We start from the raw sequence: 14,530 nt of genomic DNA, 5'->3' as shown, positions 1-14,530 counted from the left end.
TCACAGCAGGGGTCTGGATCCATCCGGTTTTTGCTTGACTTGTTTTCTGTCTCACTCCCAAGTCACGGTACTAGCACACCACCAGAACAGGATTGGGCTTTAGGCTCGTGTGGCAAACAAAACCTGTGATACTGTTATCTCCCCCAACCCAGTGCAAATGTTTTGGCCCACAAGCAGTCTGCATTTGCACACCATAAACCACACCTCAAATCCTTTCTTTAAATAAGGGCTTAGGAGTTTCCCCTGAAAGAAAGGCAAACCAGCCTGCTACCGGGGATCAGACCAGTTCTAGCTACAGCAGCCAAACAATTTGCATTTCTGTAGCTCAGCAGGGGAGTAAGCAGTATCCCTTGGGAAAGGTTCTTCGCAGCCAAACAATTTGCATTTCTGTAGCTCACACAGACTCAGCAGGGGAGTAAGCGGTATCCCTTGGGAAAGGTTCTTCCCTAGCATTTTACCATTTAAGAGGTAAGCCATTAGTCCAAGGAACCACTGACTAGTATAGAGCAAGTATTAGCTTCAAGTTGCAATATCCACCGGCATTCAATGAAAGATGCTGGCATTCACAGTGCAATATTTCTGATTTTTCTTGGGAGCATGAGACAGGCCCCATGCACAGAATTCTCCCTTCCAGTCCACTGCTTGTTTTAACTGTGATGTCATATTACACCTCACTAAGCAGACTTCCCCCCCTTAAACAGACACTGAAACCGTGGCTTATAGACATGTATAGCAAGGAATCAGTCATTGGCACTGATAAAGCCATAATACAACACCAAAGTTAATGGCCTACTATGGAAGGGGAGATCAGAAGACCAGCAGCACACTCATGTTAGCAACAAGCTACAGGCAGCCACATTGGTCCAAAGCAAAACCTTTAAAATTTCACCCTTTTTATTAGGCCCAACTGAGGAGCCAGAACTGTGGGCCAACTTTCCACAGTTCTATATGGTGCTACCAGACACCAACACCATTTTTACCTGCTCAGCATTCCACACAAGATGCTTTACAAGGGAAGGCCTTCAAAATAATGTTCCAAGACAACTCCCTCACTTTTTTTCTTTTTAAAGAATAGCCAGCCTGATAGAGAGTTCTGAATAACTCAAGCACTTCCTCTTAGGTCATTTTGGTTGGTCCTAGGCCACGGTGGCTTAGAGGTTAAGACAATGAGCTGTAGACCAGAAGGTCTGTAGCTCGGCAGTTCAAGACCCTGGAGCCGCGTGACAGAACTCCCGTCTCTGGCCCCAGCTCCTGCCAACCTAGCAGTTCGAAAGCAAGAAATTGCAAGTAGATAAATACACCTTGATGGGAAGGTAATAGTGTTCCGTGTGCCTCGGCGTTTAGTCACGCTGACCCCATGACCACGGATAAGTCTTCGGACAGCACTGGCTATTCAGCTTGGAAATGGAGACGAGCACTGCCCCCTAGAGTTGGATTCGACTGGCTTTCAAGCAAGGGAAACTTTCACCATCTTAATAAAAGGAATTCCATGACTTCTGTAAATGCAGTGAGAATATCAGAAAAAACCACACACTTGTAAGTAGGAACAGTGACAAACACAAGAGTTTCAACTGTTAATTTAAAAAGAGAAAGAATGTAAGCTGTTTGGTGCAAGTTTGAGCATTTCTTTATTTTTACATTTAAATATCCTCTTTAAATACAGCATTATCACAATGAAAAGAACATAAAAGGCAGAACAAATGTCGAGGACCTGACAAGCTTTGGATTCACATTGAAAATGCCACCTGTATACCATGTAATATGCGAGGGAGAGTGGAGAATAAGTTATAAAGTTACCAGAGTCACAACTGACGTAGAGAGCGGGGCAGGGCTTGCGGTACCCGGCATCTCGGACCAGGGCCTAGTCAATACAGACTTGTCTTCCAAGCCAGTAATAGGAGGCTTGCTCTCCTGTAAACAGTTCAATAGCACCAAAAAGGAGGGAAAGGTGGGTGATTGTTTTACTCTCTCGCTAATCAAGGGGGGGAAATTGTTTTGGTAAGAGTGCAATGATGCCCACATCTGCATCAAAAACCCCACCCCCCCAAAAAGAGAGACCAGGCAGAGAAGGGGGATACACTTCGTTCTATTAAAGAGCATTCTTTTTAAAAAAGAAAGTTTGATAAAAACCAGACCTCAGCTTCCTAAGATTCAAATTCTGTAGTTTCACTTTAAAAAAAAATAACTTGCATTCTCAAGTTACTCTTCCATACTCTTCGAGGGAACATTGAACCACACTCCCCTCCTCCGCAACGCTGGGCTACCTAGCAAAAAGCCGTTTACTTTGTCTTTCCAAGCAAAGCATGGAACGGCTTTATTTTGCCAGGGTCACAGGCACAAAAGATCAGCAGAGAGGACTTGCTGGCGCAGGGAGGCAGTTATGGCAAAGGGCCAGGGATAGTGGGTTAGTTCAGATGCTATCAGAGTTGTCTGCCACTGGGGAAGGACACGTACTACTTAAGTTAAGACTACAAACTGTCTTCTGTTAGGTTTTGTCAGCCTACTCCAAACCATCTTTGCATCTTGGAATGTAAATCACAAGAACGCCTTCTACTTCAAAAAGGAACTCTGATCCTTAAAGGGTGACGTTTCTTGTGTTTGTAGAAGACATATTCCAGCAGGGTCGTATGAGTCAGCATGGGGAAATGAGGGGGGGGGGGTTTACAAGTATCCTAAAAACCACTTCTCAGGAAGGAGGTGAACCTCATCATTTCAGCCTCTTTTGTGTGTGTGTGTATGGGGGAGGTGTGTGCTGTTCACAGCCAATCCCAGAAGAGGAAAAACCATGCCACAGGACTTAAAAGGCAACAAAATTAAAAGTCTGTCTGTCTGAGGGCCTTTACTTCTCCTAAACCACAGCCACCCATGGCTCCTGGTTCTGCGCTACAACAGCCAGCTGGGAGCACAGATGGGGGGGGGGGGGTCAGGTACAGTGCTGGTCTTGCAGTTGCCATCTGCCACCAGTTGCTTGGAGAGGCAGGGGGATGCTGGAGACTGGACATGCTGCATGAACTCACCCCTCAAACTCATGCATTACTCTCTCAGATCAGCCCAAGCTGAGCAGAGAGACACACACACACACACACACATTTCACTTCATTACCTTTTAGGAGCCGTGGACTTGGCCAGAGAGGCCGCCCGGAGGTGCCACATCTTTTGCTCCAGAATGCCAACATACCCCATCATCAGTCTGAGCAGACCAGATCTGGAAGCAGCTGTCTTTGAGAATAAAGCCAGATTTTTAATAGCACCTTTTTATTTTGTGAACGGCCAGTATGCAAACTGGCCACGTCATCTTGTAGTGTGGTTATGATCTGTGTGCATCGCCCTTTGCTGCACAAGGCAGTAAATGGGACTACAATAAGATATTTTAAGGCTACACTGATTCAAGGTGCTTGAGGTCCTCTCTCCCTCTCCCGCCCCTGCGGCACAAAGGAGAAGCTCACCTCCTCCCCAACACACGGGGGTACTGCTTCCAGATATCTGGCTGCACAGTAGGTGGCAGGGAAGCAATTATGGACTTCTTAATGAAGCAAAGAGTACAGGAGGATCGGGTGGACTGTACATCCCAGGCAGCATCTGCCAACACACAGCACAAGAACCGAACTGGGGAACGTAAAACGAGGGGAGGCATCACCATGGACTGATGCTTCTTTAAGTTAAAAGAACCACCCCTCTCTCTTCCAAAGTCCCATCAATACGGCAACGAGAGCATTCCATGGCCTGCAGGAGCGCTGCAGCTGAGAGGCTGCATCATGGAAACTCTGTGCCCACCTCCTCTCCGCTGCCACTGCCAGGACAACAAGGCTTTTATTCACCTTCTGAACACTTAAGCCGGTGGCCACTGAGGAAGGTCGGGCTTTTCTGGGCAAGCTGGTGAAAGTGTTTATTGTTATGATGACTGGAGTGGGAGGCAAGAAGGTGGCCAAGCCAACACTCAAATCAGACCCTGGATCCCAATCTGCACCCCCAAAATACCCTTTGCGGGTAATGGACATGGGGTTCTTCTCAAGCTTTATACTTCCCCAAAGAGCATCTGAAGCTCCTGGATACACAACAACGCAGTTCCTAGGAGGTTCAAGGTCAGCTAAGCCACTTTGCTAGCTTAGAAACTGCTTTCTGAGCAGAGAAAATACATTCCATGCATGTGTTACAGCCCCCAAATTCCCAAGCAGAGGCAAGTCACAGTGGAAGAATGTTTTCCACCACGGGCTGCTTAGATTCTCTCCCCTGCCCCCCTCCGATAAATAAATATAAGTGCAGCAGCCTCTTACTGCATAGGAAACTCTGAAGGAATGTGGACTGGAAGGGAATTGAATGCTCAGAAGCGTTTAATGCATCGGGTACATCTCGAATAGGCCGAAAGTCCTCAAGAGGGAAAATCCAATGCCAGCGTCTTAGTAGGCCCTGGTCTATTTAGAGGTAACACCGCAGATAATTCACTGTGACAGTTCTAGCTTCCGCTGGGCCAGAACAGGGATTGTAGAAAGAAGCAATAACAGTCTGTTCACTATGAAAAGAAAGGAGAGAATGACGCCCAAGGAGCCGGAGGAGAAAGTGCTTTTGTTTTCCTGCGTGGAGGGGCGTGGTCAGCAAGACTTACACGGTTGGAGCCAAACAAACGTTTCTGCAGGCTCAGGGACTTCCATCTAGGGAGCATGATTGTTTCCCCTCATCCTATAGCAGCCCAAAACACCCTCCAAATATCCTGTTCCTGGGGACCCTTCTCCCCCATGGACAGGATACGGGAGGGGGAGAGAGAGAGAAAGTCATGCTCCGTATGGCAGAAATCCTTGAGCCTGCAGAAACTTTAGTCTGGATCCAAGCCATAGCGCAAGTGGCAATTCTCAAGACATCCCACCCCCTTTTTATTCTGAGACTCAGTGGAACATCTAATTGCCTGCCGCCTTTGGAGGGAGACCTCAGCAGACGGATGCAACACGGGCGCCTTCTCATTCTTATCTTATTGCACATTTGCAAAACCCTCGGAAAGGGCCAGCCCCGTCTGCAGGCCACTCATCCCTCGAGGAGCACGGCTCTGCTGCGCTCAGGCCTCCTGCCACTTACAGCCGCCCAGAAGAGTCGGCTGCTAGCAGGCGGCGGGGGCAGAAAGTTTGCAAAGACACTTCCAAACTCTTGTGCAATCTGTATGAACATTTTGAAACAGCAAATGGGGGGTGGGGGGAGTGAAGGGAGAAAATAACTCATAAAACCATAGAACAGAAGGGTAAGTTAACTTGCATACCCCCCCACACCCACACACACCCCAGTGCTCAAAACTTCAGTTCTCAGTAGAGATTTTACGGCTCCACGGAAAAGCTCGCGCCGCCCCACTGACGTCCATGTGCGTAGAACCAGATTCAAGGAGGGCTTCAATCGCAAAGGAGGCGGCCCCTCCAGCCCAGAACAGAGATTGGAGTGTCGGCCACAGATCACAGGATGTCCCAGTAAACATTCAGCACAATTTTTAAAAAATTAAAACCGATCAATCCCACCAGCCCATGGCCGAGGCCGGCAAGACGGAGAGAGCAGGTCCTCTTCGGATGAAGTTACCGGCTGCTGCACGACAGTTGCATGCCAAACTGTAGACGTCGACCAGCCATGGTCAAAGTTAATCCCCTATTAATTTATTTTTTAAAAAGCTCCTCCGGGGAAAGAAGGGCAGCAAGTGTTCAAATAAATAAAGAGACGGGTCGAGCTTGAGGGACCGCGCAGCCGGCTTGAGCGCTTCGAAGCTGATATGGTCACCGTTTCCCAAAAAACGACAGCACTGAAGATGACAGAGAGCATTATATGGACGGAGGCGGCGGCTTCGCCTGGGGGGGGGGGAGCGGGATGGAGAGACGCTCCACCACACACACGTGCACACACACAGACAGACCGACCTTTGATATCGTATAGCAACCTCCTTCTTGCTGACCCCTCCCCCCAAGCCCACTTCGAGCGCTTCAGGAAAAGGCAGCTTCGCTCTATTGCTTACATGAGAGACACATTCATGTTTGGTCCGCGTATGAACGGGCAAGGAAGCCTCCCTGCAGATCCACCACGAGGAGTTCTACTGAGACTGCCCCCGATTGCTGTATGTGGTCCAGCGACTCCGGCCTTGGCAGCTCGCCTCCCCCCATTGATCTGCAGGAGTCAGCCCCCCTCCTTCGAGGCAGCCACAAGCGCTTGGTTTAGTTCATTCTTATAACGAACCTGTACAAAGTCGCCACACCCCCCCTCCATATTAAATAATTTGCAGAGGCCATGGCCGTCAGAGAAAACCTCTCTGTCAATAAATAGACTTCAGGATAAGAGCTGCGGTAAGACTGGGGTGCGTCACACAGCCAGGGCAGGTCCAAGAGAGTGTTCCTCTGAGGAAGGCGGCTCGCACACTCTCTCTGGGGATTGCCCCGCGCCTTGGGGGCACAAGCTGTCCTGTGGCACGTCTGGATGGAATGGCAGGGGACCTTCGGACGGACCACTTTCGGAAGGAAGGGGATCCGGGGGGGGCAAGGCGGACTTCCCTGCTTCCGCCCTTCCAGACGCTGCTGCTCGGCCGCAAGGCACCAGCGAGCTAACGGGGAGGGAGTAGGCACTCAGCTCCTTCTCATCGGTGAAACGAGAGGGGATCTCGGACTCCTCCGTGCTGCTCTCTCCCTTCACCCCCAGCACCGACCTCTGGTCGACCTGGTAGTACACGACAGGCCCATTGTTCAAGTAGGGCTGGTCGCCCTCGGCTGAGCTCGCTTGCTCAGAGCTGTCCGTAAAGCACAGAACCGAGGACCCTGGAGGCAGCTGGGCCTGGATGAGGATGGGCGTGGCCAGGCTGGGGCACATGCCCTCGGGGACCGCGAGGGGCTCTTCCAAGATGCACACGCCGAGGCTTTCCATGCTGGAGCCGCTGCTGGAGTCCTCTTCCGCCTTCAGCCGCTCCAGCTCCTCGGCCGTCTGCAGGTGCATGACTGCCGTTTCATTCTCCGCCATGAACTCCTGGAAGTCCTGCGTCTCCGAGGGCTGGGCGCCCAGCCAATCGTTGCCGGAGCCGTGCGGGGGCTCTTCCTCCAAAGTCTGGGGCCGGCTCACCTGCCGTTTGTTCTCCAGCTCTAGCTTCATGATGGTGTGGAGGTAGTGAGTCCGCACCCGGATGGGGTTGAATTCAATTCGCCCCGCCATGTTCCCGCAGCCATCCCTGGAACAGCCGCACGGGAAGGACATTCGGTCCACCTGGGTGGGGGAAGCGAGGGAGAGTGAAACGGCGGCTCACAAGAGCACAAGGGAAGCAACGGGGTGGAACAGAAGCTCAGCTGTGATGGGGGAGGGAATGGACACTAAGGAACACGCGAGATCCATGCAGGTGTTTACAGGCAAACAGCAGCACGGCAGAACCACAAGGCGGTCTGCAGTCCCCTGCCAGTCCCTGTGGATGCTCTCTGGTTACCTCATCACTTTTAAACTCCAAGGAGAACCCCAAGTACGTTGCATCCTGGAGTTATCTGCCCAAATGCAGAGGTTACAAAGAGGCATGCTCAGCAGAAGCAGATTTCCCAAATGACCAAATAATACAATTTTCTGGTGCTGGGAAAACACACAATTCTTGTAATAGAAGCACTTTCTCAAAGGGAAAACAAACAAAACCCCCTTGATCCCCACCACCACAATGGCACGCTTATTATGCAAAGGAACGGTGTCCAGAGAGCATTAAGAAAGTTAATAAAGATATGCCCTCTGTGCATACAGATGGAACTGAAAAGGGAAACAGGCAATAAGGTCTAACGCTAGTGTACAGGGCAAGCGTGCAATTCGGTACCAGGTAAAGAATTCAGCATTCCAAGAACCAAAGTCGAAAGAGTGAGTTCCTCGCTCTTATGGGTGTAAGGAAAGGCTTACGGGCTATAAGCAGGACTAAGTGTTTCAGAAGCGGGGGGCAGTAACATGGAAGGGGGTAATAATATGGAAGAGAGTTAGAGAGTGGACTGAGTATGATTTCTAATGGACCGGACTGCAGTGTCCTAAACAGTTCCTCCTCCCCTCCCAAATCGAGCAGTCATGAAATGGCAACAACATCTGCAAGCACGCTTTAAATTAACATGCATGTCACAGAAATCCAGGCTCAAATTAACCTTTTCCATAAGGCAACCAGCAGAAGGCAGCAGAGGGGCAGCGGAGGCCACATGCTATCAGCAATGGGACAAGACGCAGAGGCACACGCACAAACACCCTGGAATGATTGAGTCCTCTTGCCCTCCTTGGCACAGGAAGAAACCTCCCCTCCATCCTCTCCCCCATTGCTTTGGCAAGGGGCTGCTTCCACTCCACCACAACCCCAGCAGGAAACAGACACCCTTCCCTTTTGAAAGGCCACTCATGGGATGGATTCTTGCTTGGGAGACAGAGGAAATAAAGGCCATATTCCTCGCTGTACAATCCCCACGAGCGCCTTGGAATTCTGGCCTCAAGGCCATATTCCTCGCTGTACAATCCCCAGGAGATCCTCGGAGTTCTGGCCTCCCCTTGTTTATGGCCCCTCTCCCAGTGCCTGCTGTCAGATAATATCACTGGGCACTGGACGCAGTGTTCCCCCTAAGCTGAGTTAGTGTGAGCTAGCTCACAGTTTTTTAGCCTCCAGCTCACACATTTTTGCCTTTGCTCAGGAAGGATGGCTCCAGAGCAAACTAATTTATGCAGTAGCCAAATCACCTGCTCACAACTTTAATGCCAGTAGCTCAGAAAGTAGAATTTTTGCTCACAGGGCTCCACAGCTTAGAGGGAACAAAACTGGAGCACTTATATTCACCTGATATGAGGCATGGGGTTTGATGATATTGTTTACCCTGCCATCAATTGTTTTATTGCTTTTAATGTTTTATTGTTTTACTACATGTCGTAAGCCGCCCTGAACCCACATGTGGGATAGGGTGGGGTATAAATTGAATAAATAAATAACATGAACATCTCAGAGAAGAAGAAGAAAAGAGATTGGATTTATACCCCACCCTTCACTACCCAAAGGTGTCTCAGAGTGGCTTACAAACTCCTTTCCCTTCCCCTCCCCACAACAGACACCCTGTGAGGTGGGTGGGGCTAAGAGAGCTCTTGACAGAAACGGCTCTTTTTCAAGGACAGCTCTTATCAGAGCTTGTGACTGACCCAAGGTCGTCCAGCCAGGTGCAAGTGGAGGAGTGGGGAATCAAACCCGGTTCTCCCAGATGAGAGTCCACGCTCCTAACCACAACACCAAAAGTGGCTGTCTGGCACCGGCAGCCTGGTGGCTGACAGCTGTTAAGGAGGCTCGTGTCCCCCACAACCCTCACCTTGCAAGCTCTGCCCCCCCCCCACACACGTGTCCCTCAATAGCCAAGACAGACACACAGACAACACAGCATAGTTCAGGCCAAAGCCGAGCGGTTGCCCCACTGACCTGGCATTTAATTCCAGCCTGGCTGCAGGCACAGGCCTCTGGATCACAGTACAGTCGGCAGTCGCAGCCACACTCCTCCCGCGAGAGGCGGATGGCACGGAGCTCTTGTTTTTCCTCGGCATCAATGCGATGAACGCCAGAGGCCCGGAGCAGGGCCCGGCGCCGCTTGGTCGGCAGCGGCTGTAGGAAGAAGTAGTCGTCCACCTCCACGTTCTCCACGTCAATGTCGTCGTCAGAGACATCTTCAAGAGTCAGGCCATCCGCCTCCTCTGACTCCACCGTGCCGTTCTTCGTCAGCTGGGAGGGGGAACAGAGAGGTCACACAGAGGCAAAGTTAATCTTGAGATCTTGCAAGTGCACTCAGCTTTCCAGCCTGTGAAAGACAAGATTTCCCTTGGGTTGAAGTCTGCAGCAATGAAGGAACCATCCTCTTCCCGCCACAGCCCAGCCACACTTGGGTTGCATTTAAAAACGTGAGGACAGCAAGGCAGTGGACTCCCCCCCACCCAGTAGGGCTCTGAAGATGCACGGGATCTGGTTTCAAACTCGGCATGGGGCAAACGGGTGCATGCTGGGTGGGCATCTCGTGGTACCAACTAAACACCGGCCACTGCTTTGCAACGGTAGCAGCCCCCTTTGAACAAGACACTGTGTCAGGGCCATGTTCCACATGCAAACTGTTCTAAATCACCAGTATTCGACTGAAAACCAGCCCTTAAGAACCCAGCCAGTTTGCCAGAATTGCATGTATTCAACACATCTGGGTGTTTGATAGGCAAGAGAAACACCTGGTACCTGGCAGAGAACCTTGGCTTTCTTTTAAGCGTGCGCGCACACACACACACACCAGATTCCTAGCATTTACACACTGTGGAGGAGGAGCTTGGAAATATGCGAGTAGCGCCTGGTAAAGACTTGGTGGTGTCCTAGCAGGTAAAGGGGTGGGGTCTTCAATTCCCTGCACCGTCTTCATCTCCTCGGCTACTGCAAATATTTGCTAGCTCTTCCAGTCCATGCACCCCCAGTCTCCACCTCCTGTCCTCTATTTCCTGCCCTAACCAAGTCCTTAAGACAGGATACTTCCCAAACGGTCTGCTGCAAAGAGAGGTAGTGGATCCCATTTTAGCCTCCAACCTGAAGAAAAGGGATCACTCCCACCCTACCTGTTCTCCTCCCGTTCTGGTTGACACGCTCTGGCAAGGGAGAGCTGCAAAGCTCCTTCCTGTGCCTTTCATATGCTGCCCTCCCTTGCCTTGATAGAGGAATAGGCCCTTAAGAACAAGGTCTTGCTTTGGCTTTTCCCCTTCCTCCTGCTGCCCTGGACCCCCCATGTGGTCCCCATTACAGGGTGCCTCAAATTTGTCACGAGAGAGAGGGAGAGAGAGAGAGAGAGGAGCCAGTTCTAGCTTCCTGCCACGTCTAACTGCATGACAGAGGCAATTACAGATGCACACCTGTTTGTTGCATTTACATACTACATCTTCTTCTTTTTTTTAATAAAAAAGCTTTTAAAAATGCTTCTTGTGAGGAACAACTCCTGGACCAAAGTGTGTACATTTTCCCCAAAAGCACACAATAGAAGAAGAAGTGAATATGTATGGTGTTTTGTTTGATGGCTTGCAAATATGGATCTGCCCTTATTTATTTGGATCAACATATGGAGCAGAGGTCCATCAGTGGCTATTAGCCACAACAAATAGATGGAATGCTATGTCTGGGGCAGTGATGCTCTGTATTCTTGGTGCTTGGGGGGCAACAGTGGGGGGGGGCTTCTGGAGGTCTGACACTGCTGGTGGACCTGGGTTTTGGCCACTGTGTGACACAGAGCGTTGGACTGGAATGGGCCACTGGCCTGATCCAATGTGGCTTCCCTTATGGTCTTATGTATCAGATTTTTTTAGTCACTGCTCACCCAAAGGGTCTCATGGCAACCTACAGCATTAAAACCATATAAATAAGATAAAACCATAAAAACAAATAATAAATTAACATTAAAAGAGTAAACTATTAAAATATGTGGCTAGCAACATACCACTAATAAAAACAGCCCAAACATGGATTAGCCTCCAAAGCCCAGCCTAAACCATCCGGCCTTGCATGCCCTGCAGAAACTAAACAAGTCCAGCAGGGCACAGGTGTCATCCGAGAGAGCATTCCACAGAGTAGGGGCCACAACTGAGGAGGCCCTTCCCCTGGTGACAACTAACTGAGCCACCCTGGGACCAGGCACCCGCAAGAGGCCCCTAGATGATGACTGAAGGGAGTGTGGGGTTTGTAACAGGAGAGGCAGTCCCAGAGGTAAGGTTTATATTACTTACCTAGTGCTACCAACATATGTAACTAAATGAGAGAGGTGTCTGCCCTGACCTGGATGGCCCAGGCAAGCCCAATCTCGTCAGATCTCATAGAGTTAAGCCGGGTTGATCCTAGTTAGTCGAGGGTTGCTACACAGGGGCAAACCATCTCTGTTGGTCTCTTGCCTTGAAACCCCTATGGGGTTGCCACAAATCGGCTGCCCAGAGGAGTTTACAATATGCCTTCATTTGGGACACACAACGCGGCAGCTCTAATGAATGAGCTACAAACCAACAAGCAGTTGCCTGCATTCTCCAAGGAAGGATAAAAGCCCACACGGCTGCCATTGTGCCGTGAGGCACAGAACTTCTTGCATTCCTCAGAATGGACAGATTTTCTTTTCTGGGCTCCAGAGTGCTCTCTTTCTCACACATGCACAGCATATGTCATGTTCCGTATCCTTTCCCTTTATTCCACCCTAGTATTTATCTCTAACAAGAAGGTCCCACATTCTTCTAACTCAACTGGAATCTGCTTAACCTATAAAACTTCTGCACTGCAGAAATTAAAAGTTACAACATCCCAAAAAAAACCAACCAACCAACCAAACAAAAAGGGATGAATATTCATGCCATTTTTATTCTGTGAACAGCCTCAGGGAATCCATCCAAACCTCCACCTTTCAGAAACAGCCAAAGTGCTCTAGTTTCTATAAACATGCACAGCTTTAAAAAGGACCTGTAAAAATCGGAGGTCTAAGCATCTGTTCCCAATAAGATGTGCAAGTATTTTACTACTGAGACAGCACTGATAAGCTGCAAAAGTAAATTCCACCATGAAATCTCACAAGCTCTGTCTCTCTCTCCATTCCTCTGCTGCCAGGGCAGAGTAGACCGCTACGTTTTCTCCAGATCTGTGTACATTCTCACCACTGACAGTATGGCTTAAGGCAAAAAGATCTGGTGGCACAAACAAAGTCAGTGGAAGCAATTTCATCAGACTGTTCACGAGATTACAGAGGGACCAATTCCTTGGAGACATGATGCAACAAAAGCTTCTTTCAGGTGCGACTGAGGTCAGAACAATCCTACCTGCATGACGACGCCGTTCTCTGCCCCTTCACAGCCAAGATGGGTTGTTCAAAGGGACAGCAGTGACAGCCAATGTGGCATGATTGGCCACACTATGGGGTTTTGACTTGGGGGACACCACTAGGGTTGCCAGCTCTGGGGCTGGGAAATACCAGGAGATTTTTGGGGTGGAGCCTAGGGAGGGCAGGGTTTGGGGAGGGATCCCAGTGGGGTATAATGCCACAGAGTCCACCTTCCAAAGCAGCTGTTCTCTCCAGGGGAACTGATTTCTACTGTCTGCAGATCAGTTGTAATAATGGGAGATCTCCAGGCCTCCCAAACTGGAGGTTGGCAAGCCCAGACACCACAAAACCCTTACTAAAGAGTTTCTCTTTGGGCGCCTGGTCCCTGCTGTGCAACTTGCTATTTTACAAGGGTGTATATGGTATGGTGGAATTCACCAGATTCGTTGTCTAGCCCACGGTCAAACAGGAAGACAACCGGGTAACAAGAGTAAAGATTTATTTGCCAGGCAAATGGTGATCAAAGAAACACGTTTGGAAGTGATTACACCCAACTGAGGCTAGAGAATTATAGGCATCGGTTACATAGTACCTAAGCATGCACAACAAATTGTGCATCTAAGAATCTACATAAAATTCTACTGCTGATATTCAAGGAACAGTCTGTGTTAATGGCAACACCTTTGGCTCACCCACCCACCACCCAGAAATCTCCTCATTGTGCAATGTTAGCTACTCAGGGACCTTTCCAGATTGGTCCCTCTATTCCTGTGCTTCCGCCTTATGAGAAAGAAGATCAGCCCACTCAGTCCATTGGTTGATTCTGGAAGAAATCCTGACTGGCCTAGACCACCCTGCAAGCCCCAATACTACCACCAGTTTGGGGGAAGACACCTCTGGGGTATCTCTGTACCCCAACCTGAGTGAGATCAGAAGTGGTCTAGACCAGAGTCACGATTTCTTCCAGAATCAGACACTGGACCAGGAGGTGGTCTCCAAGTGGGCTGATAATCATCTTTTTCCTCATAAGGAGAAGGCACAGGAACAGAGGGACCAACCTGGCAAGGTCCCTGGGTTTGCTACCATCGCACAAGAAGAAGACTTCTGAGAAGGAGCAGAAAAACCAGAAACACCAGAAATCTTGACCGGGTTTCTCATTTTCCAGGACTACCCTTAAGGCATGCATTTGAGCCAGATCAAGCGAGCCTGTTTAGGTCACTGTCTCTCCACTGGTTCATATGCTGTGTATTCTGGCCTAACGTCCTGACAGAGTTTGACCATTTTTTTTCCTTGAGAGACCCACACACCCAAGGGCAAGGACGTCCAGTGCTTCGGCATCCAGTCCACCAGGCTTGTCAACTGGGATGCTGGCTCTCCACCCCCCCTCGCATATGGCTGACCTATTACCTGTTTAAGGGGAGCTGTCCTTATCGCCGTCTCCTGAAGTCCAGGACCCGCCAAACCCAACTGAAGGTGCACGTGCCCTTTCGTGGTCGCCAAATTGTGGTGGAATTAACCAGATTCTTTGTCTAGCCAACGGTCAAATAGGAAGACAACCGGGGTAACAAAGCTTAAAAATTTACTTGCCAGGCAAATGGTGATCACAGAAACAAGTCTGCACCCAACTGAGGGTGGGCTAGATAATTATAGGCATCAGTTACATAATACCTGAACATCAATCACAGAATCACAGAGCTGGAAGGGGCCATACGGGCCATCTACTCCAACCCCCCTGCTCA

General features: G+C 49.8%; 1 protein-coding gene across 1 annotated transcript in view; it reads right to left on the bottom strand.

The window, feature by feature from the left end:
• Nucleotides 1–6,257: 6,257 nt before the first annotated feature.
• CSRNP2 (cysteine-serine-rich nuclear protein 2) overlaps nt 6,258–14,530 on the bottom strand; it is a 43,311-nt gene continuing 35,038 nt past the window's right edge. Inside the window, exons 4-5 of the mRNA XM_015419923.1 lie at nt 9,404–9,700; nt 6,258–7,209 (exon numbers count right to left, since the gene is read on the bottom strand). Of these exons, the coding sequence (XP_015275409.1) occupies nt 6,322–7,209; nt 9,404–9,700 (1,185 nt within the window). The 3' untranslated portion in view covers nt 6,258–6,321. The remainder of the gene's footprint in view (nt 7,210–9,403; nt 9,701–14,530) is intronic.

The sequence above is a fragment of the Gekko japonicus genome, unplaced genomic scaffold (genome assembly GCF_001447785.1).
Source record: "Gekko japonicus isolate JY-2015 unplaced genomic scaffold, Gekko_japonicus_V1.1 scaffold3632, whole genome shotgun sequence".
In the NCBI taxonomy this organism is placed as follows: Eukaryota; Metazoa; Chordata; class Lepidosauria; order Squamata; family Gekkonidae; genus Gekko; species Gekko japonicus.
Note: the sequence above shows the minus strand (reverse complement) of the source record. Positions and strands in the feature narration are given on the sequence as shown.